Consider the following 7,500-nt stretch of genomic DNA (forward strand, 5'->3'; position numbering starts at 1 on the left):
AGTGACACGTGCTGTGAGGGCTAGATATAATTAAGTTAATTTAAGAGGAAAACAACGAATTACTTGAGTATAACTTGTAAGAAACGTGAGACCTAAGGAAGTACAAAATTAGAAATTTATGTCACGAAAGCTATATCAGTATACATTATTGGACGTGTGAAAAACTAAACGGCAGTGTTAACCGAAGTAACAAGCCCAAATGTGCGAAACCATTGAGGGCAGCTTCCATTCAACAACTGTAGTTCCTCTTCTTCTGAGAAAAACGTCAATTCTGGATAGTAGTCTCTTACCCTTTCTCTCAATCTCATCGAATGTTGACCCGAAAGTCTCGCTTCGGCGCGCTCTGAAACGGACACCGCTGAAACATTTTGCATCTTCGAGATGCAAAAGAAAATTCATGAATACGTGAACCTGAAGTATGGCAAGATATAAACTTGACCAACTCAAAAGCCATCGAAATGGATCACAAATAAAAAGCTTTGGCTAGCTGAATGATTTTAGGTTAGACTGAAGCGATAGACTGTTGAAAAATACAAAGTTATTGTTTGCTATGCTAATTGGTAATGTAACCATAGTGAGTAGTAATGGTCCCTTTGCAGGTTAGTGATCACATGGTACAAAAACCGCCATACTGGAACACAAATTGCGCACTGGGACATCTTAAAAAAGCAAGATAATTTAAATTTTCTTTGTTTTAGATGTCGCAGTGGGCAATTTGCGTCCCAGTAGGGCGGTTTTTGTACCATGTGATCACCAACCTGCAAAGGGCCCATTCGAAATGTGACAAATAGAGTCACAGGTATCCCAAGGTCTGTGTTGTGTTTTGATTTTAGAGAGCCTGTATGGCGGGTTTTAGTCGATACAAATCAGAAGGCTTAATAAAAGAAGTAAGCACTAATGTTACACTTACTTGTCTGTTGTCTCTTTGTGATCGTTCTTTGGTAATTTAGTGCCATTCTGTCCACTGTTTCACGAGATATCCTCAACCGAAGACCTACTTCTAAAAGAGAGAGAAGGTAGAAAACGCTCACCAGCCGATCGGCCAAGCGGACCGAGAATTCGAGCCAAAAAATGTAGTCAAAATCCTATTACTCGTTGTTAGCTGTGCAGTTAGGAATTTATTTCAGTATAGTGTTATTTGTATAGCTAATCACATGATTTCGAGTGTAATTTGGAATAAATAAGCACGAATACATTTTTTCAAAGAGGATCAAAATTGCACGAGCCCGTAGGGTAAAATTGCGCCATTCAGGGCGCTCGCTTGATTTGAAAACAAAAGATTTGATTGCTTCTGACCAAACCTTATTGTTTATTAGCCAATCATAATCCTGAATTTAGATGCGTAATTTGCAGTGTTACACTTAAACTGCACTGCTCTCAGCCAATCAGAATCGAGTAATTTTTCATGTATATTATTACTACTTTAATGCAGTGTAATAAACAGTAGAATAATGTAGGCGAATGTACGTGAAGTAGTGAAATGTAATTTAATGTAAGGTAGTAGGGTAGTAGTGTCTGTGTTGTAGTTTTATTAAAAAATAAAAAATGGCTGGCATCATAGCTTTGGTTTGCCAGTTTCAGCACTTGGGACTCCTTCAATCTGACTGGTCTGCTTTGTTGTAACACAGTTATGTGGTCTCATCGTTCAGTAGTCCGTTCGGAGGATTACGCCAAGCCAACCACATTGCTGAAGGAAAGGCCAGACCACAACACCGAGAACTCCATGCCCTACTCTTTTCGACTAATGTGTGGGATCCTTAACGTCCCACAAAGCGGTTAATGAACATTGAAGAGCTGTGAGACGGGGCCTACGGTTTATCGTCCTTATCCAAAACGAATAGAGAGTCTAACAATTAGCGGATTTAATTACAAAGGCAGCACTTTTTCCTCAGTTATTTTAAGACCCAGAGTGTTGTTGGTCCGGCCGGAGTCAAACTCACGACCTCCCCCATCGCAGCCCGATGCTCAACTAACTGAGCCACCGTTGTGCTTTGACTTGTTTTTTTTGTCCCACAATTCTAAAAAGGGGACTCTGATAATTGTAAAAAAAATGACAAGTCCTCCGATTGAGAAAATGAAATTTCCTGACAAGGTTTCCTCGTCCGGGTGGGTGCACACCTCAGAAGGCTGAGGCAGCGTTTACACAAAAGCGGTTTCACATCGACAGAATAGTTTCATGACTTTGAAACCACGTCAAACTGAATCGATGCGGTTTGGAAGTGTTTACATGGAACCGCTTTCGTCAGGAAGTGGTGATGGTATAAGCGAGCGCTGCACTACGTGATAAATTCACTATTTTGAATTCAACAATGCAAATTTCGCGCCAAAATAGTAACTATATTCTAATCGATGCACTCTCGTTGTTTACACGACAGACGAAACCGCAGACAGAACACTTGGCTAAATGGCCGGAAGAGATTTTCAGAGATAAGTGACTTCTGTCGTCAATGAAAGTAAAGAAATCACGTGCGTGCGTCGCCCACTTTACATTGCGGGCCCATAACTCTTCAGTCATTTCGGTGCAACCGGAAACTGGGGGATTCTGTAACTGTTAAAGTAATGTTTCCATCGGACATCAAATGGGCCATATAATTCTTTTTTCCATGGAAAACTAAGCTGTTTATTAGAATTTCATTTTCAATGATTATTTATGTATGACTTGCTTTTCGCAACATGTTATCGAGTGGAAATGGAAATCTTTGTTGAACCATCTTCTCTTGGAGTAGCAGCGAGGAGTACAGTAAACACCCCCAACTAAAACCTTAATTTCGGGTTTGAGGCTGATCGTGTTTTCATTTAAGGGGTGCTTAGTAAGAAATAGCCCGAAAGTGTTCGTTAAATGTTCTTACAATTGGTTTCACAAATACTTCAAATTGTACATTACTAGAGGTTTAATTAACATACAAGCCTTTGAAAATAGATTTCAAAGTTTGTAATGGCCCTGAACACCATGTTACATAGATCAGTTACTGTACTGTACTTTCTCCTTCTTCTAATACCCTTTCCCCGTTATATTAAGAACATGTTTTATTTATCAGGCTGAATTTTTTCTTATTTATAATTATGTGGTGCTTTATTGGCCAAATTTCAGCTTAATCCACTTGTTCTTATACGCGGGTGTTTTACTGTACCGCAATTATTGAATTGTGATTCCTCGAAGACCAGAGGGCGATTAACGGCTACAATGATCAGAATAAATGTATTATCGTTTCTGGAAAGTGGAGAAGTATTATCTTGACTACATTGCAAGGAATCACGAACAGCGAATTCACCGTCGGATCGATGATTCTGGTTTAAATAATGTTATACGTGTCTTCAACTTAAGCTGACAGCACTGAACACAACGGCGAACATTTGAATATTGATCCCTATCACAAACTGTAAAAGCCTTGATCTTTTCGCTGTTCATTTCATTTTCTCACCGATAATAAAACTGTGTATTGTAGAAGTGAGCAAGATTGCGTGTTTGTTATTAGTTTGAGCAGGTTGAAGTTTTGGCAACTACTCAGCTAATGTGGACCTGCTCACCCTACACTCACAGAGGACAGGCACAACACCGGGAACTTCGTCCCCTACTCTTCTCGAATAGTGTGTGGATTCTTTAACGTCCCACAGGGAACTAATGAACATGGAAGATATTTATGAGACGGGGCCTACGCTTTATAGTCCTTATCCGAGAAGAATTGAAAGTCTAACCATACGCGGGGGTAATTACAAAGGCAGCACTTTCTCCTCAGTTATTTAAAGACCCTGAGTGCTGGTCCGGCCGGAGTCGAAATCACGACCTTCCGCATGGCAGCCCGGTGCTCAACCAACTGAGCCACTGGTGCGCGGATTCAACACCCGTTTCAAGATTTGGTAAACTTGAAAACGAAGAAATTCTAGGAAAGTAGAAATACAGCATTTCATCTTATGCTACACGTGTGCATTGCTACACTACTCTCACGGTGCGCCTCTCTCCACCCAGTTGTACAAATGGGTGCCAGCGAATTCAATGCTAGGGGTAGCCCTGCGTTGGACTACCATCCCATCCAGGGGAGAGTAGAAATACTCCTAGCCGCTTCATGCTACAGAAACTGGGATAAGCTCCGGCCAAACGGGCCACTTGGCTGGTAAGCAGACTTTACCTTTTTTTTTACCTTCTTTTCATTGCCAACTTCTTGGGTATCAAAGAAATATAGGTGAGCCGATAAAAATATCTCGCATTTTCTCACGATTATTTTTGGTTTGATTAAGTCCCAAGAGTATAATACGCCAACAAAACTCTCGTATGTCAACAAAAACATGAGCGAATTAAAGCTGACTAGGGTCCTTAAAGGGAGAACAGAGTAAGACTCGTAAGCAATCCCATAACTACAAGAAACTACCAAGAAATCAAAGGAAGCCCAAAACTGTACTGTGGCCCGATGTCGGAACAAAAGGTTGTCCAGTCTGAGTTTTTCATTCACTTGACATTTACTCTAAAAATAAGAAAGCACGAAGTATATTCTTTTCTTAAAACTTTAAATATATCGTAAAAGCCAACAAAATTAAATGTTCCAAAGTACATTCCACGTGCAATGACGCAACTTTCACTTCAATCGAAACTACGATCGCCATTGGCAATATTTACTGACGTTTACTGCGATTTTCATAGTTCTGCGGAATTTCACCTTCAAGGGCTAAGCGCCGAACTGCGTTTTGGATTCCAACAATCAAATGTCCGAAGATAGTCGGGAAGATCGACTCTGCCTTCGGAAAGTGAATTGGAGTTCGAGTTTTTGTTTAGTTCACAGCACGAATACCATTCTGATATCTTTTAAGAGTTTCTTCAAAAGACCCATAATCATTTCAGTAATTAAAATTTCGCTGCGACGAAGGGCCAACGCTCGAAACGTCAGCTTTCCAAGGCTTTTCCATTTCAGTAATTCCCAATGTGGAGGACAAAACAATGGTTGTTCTGTCCCCCGAGAGAAAGAAACCTTTCAAATGCAGCACAATCTTATTGTTTTTTCCTCCAGATTGGGAATTAACTGAAAGGGGTATACAAAAAGATTAGTATAAAGCTTTGGTTATGGGAAAAACATTGTTTTTTCGTTTTTTGGATTTCCTAAGAATTCTTAGCCTGCCACCCAAACATTCTTGGGGCTTCGTCACGCGTTCCTCCTCCACATACGTTCGTGGAGAGAAACGCGTGACGAAGCCCTGAGAATGTCTGCGTGAGAGGCTAAGGAATTGTAATACACTGAAACAAAACGCCTGATGGGCTCCCTTCCGGCTTTGTCTTAAGGGCTCTGGCCTTCTCCTCAAGAACTGATTCCTATTTCTCATCCTTTCTTCTTACCAAATAAGTTTTTAAACGTTTTGAAAATGGCTTAAAGGTATGCAATGCATACAATTTCACGATCGCAGGGTGTCAGTTCTCTTTCAGTCAGTGCAACAGCAAACTAGTAATCGATTTTATTGCGAATCAACCACAACTAAGTCAGCGTTGAATTTCTTTCCATTGCTTTAGCCAGTGCAGCAGCAACCGAGTCACCGATTTCATTGTTCGACAAATGTAACTCTCTCAGCGTTGAATTTCTTTCCACTGCTTTAGCTAGTGCAGCAGCACCCGAGTCACCGATTTCATTGCCAGACAAACTTAACTTTGTCAGCGTTGAATTTCTTTCCACTGCTTTAGCCAGTGCAGCAGCACCCGAGTCACCGATTTCATTGCAAGACAGTTGTAACTCTGTCAGCGTTGAATTTCTTTCCACTGCTTTAGCCAGAGCAGCAGCACCCGAGTTACCGATTTCATTGCTAAACAAGTGTAACTCTGTCAGCGTTGAATTTCTTTCCATTGCTTTAGCCAGTGCAGCAGCACCCGAGTCACCGACTTCATTGCCAGACAATTGTAACTCTGTCAGCGTTGAATTTCTTTCCATTGCTTTAGCGAGTGCAACAGCACCCGAGTCACCAATTTTACAATAGGACAATGCAAAGGATGTCAGCGTTGAATTGAATTCCATTCCTTTGGCGAGTGCAACAGCACCCGAGTCACCAATTGTACCATTAAAAGACAAAAACAAGGATGTCAGCGTTGAATTTACTTCCATTGTTTTTGCTAGTGCCACAGCACCGAAGCTACTGATGTTATTTTCAAACAAATCTAACTCTGTCAGCGTTGAATTTCTTTCCATTGCTTTAGCCAATGCACCAGCACCCGAGTCACCGATTTTCTGGCCAGACAAATTCAAGTATGTCAGCGTTGAATTGACTTCCATTGCTCTAGCCAGTGCGGAAGCTCTAGATCTTGAGGGACCGACTATATTAGGCCCTCGAGATAAATCACATGTCTGAATTTCAAGAAGCGAACCAAAAGTATGCGCTAATTCTTTGCTAAAGGTACCCTGATCTTTCTCACATTCCTTGATACAATTCAATGAAACAAATACATAGTCATCGCGTGCATTCTCGTCTGCTAATCGGTTAATTGCACTTGCTATACTTGATATAAGTGCCGTGGCCCTCGTCTCGCACCGTTGAGCCAATACACCACAAGTAAACATAAGCACTTGTTGAAACTCTTTAAAATACCTGGTGTCAGAAACTAAGCTATCGGGGCTACTTTCCTCATCTAGAAGTTGGCAACTGAGATAAAACGCAGCAAAGAACTCCTGAAAGCTCTTGTGTAGAAACCCGTAGCACCTACTTGGTCTTCGTTTGCTGCGTCCCGGCTGAACTGACAGAAATCCCAGTTCAGGTATTAAGTCGCTGGTACAATTTCGGAATGCGCTGTGCTCGAAATACATCTCATCGTTGAGCAAGCCATTCAACGCTATACAACCCAGATCCTTTAATTCAGCGTCGTAAAACTCGATTGGGTCTTGGTCCGTTTTTGCTAACTTCTTCTTCTGCATGTACCTCCTCAGCACGCACGCAACTATTTCGAGGAAAAGGAGAGTTCTACCTTTTGGCAAATCTCCTTGGAAGTCTTCGCAAAGGAGGCAAAGAAGTGCTGTATTTAATGGATTTGCAGTTAGTTGCTTAAGGCTTGCATCCGATTGCAGCTTGTCCAAGAGCTTTTTCGCCAGATGCTCCTCGGTTTTGAAATATCTCCAGATAAAAACTTCAGCATCGATTTCAGTAAATCCTTCGACCTCTAGCAGGGTGTCAGAGCACTCCCGTACTTCTATCCCAGCTTCGTGGCGTGCTGTAACCACTAAATGACATTTTGGAAGCATTCTCCCTTGGATAATCTCTTTATAGACGGGTAATTTATGGGTTGGCAACTCATCCAATCCGTCAAGTACCAGCAAGACCTTTGACTGATGGTCCCGAACGAAGCTGAAGAACTTTTCTCTTTCTTCTTTCTTTATGTCTTTCGGTAAAAGCTGGTCATCAATAGCCTCCCATAAGTCAGAGTTAATGTCTCTACATTTCAACAACAGCAACACTTGGATATCAGGAAACGAATCTCCTGATTTACAGTTCCTGGCCCAGTCGTAAGCAACCTTGTTACAATAGGTTGTCTTTCCC

The 7,500-nt window shown here is 41.5% G+C and overlaps 1 protein-coding gene across 11 annotated transcripts in view; it reads right to left on the bottom strand.

The window, feature by feature from the left end:
* Positions 1–5,417: 5,417 nt before the first annotated feature.
* LOC138006965 (NLR family CARD domain-containing protein 3-like) overlaps positions 5,418–7,500 on the bottom strand; it is a 336,786-nt gene continuing 334,703 nt past the window's right edge. For all 11 annotated transcript variants that reach the window (XM_068853606.1, XM_068853605.1, XM_068853609.1 and 8 more), the window contains one exon: positions 5,418–7,500. This exon is cut by the window's right edge and continues 256 nt beyond it. In XM_068853606.1, coding sequence (XP_068709707.1) covers positions 5,460–7,500 — 2,041 coding nt within the window. In that variant the 3' untranslated portion in view covers positions 5,418–5,459.

The sequence above is a fragment of the Montipora foliosa genome, chromosome 6 (assembly GCF_036669935.1).
Source record: "Montipora foliosa isolate CH-2021 chromosome 6, ASM3666993v2, whole genome shotgun sequence".
Classification (NCBI taxonomy): Eukaryota; Metazoa; Cnidaria; class Anthozoa; order Scleractinia; family Acroporidae; genus Montipora; species Montipora foliosa.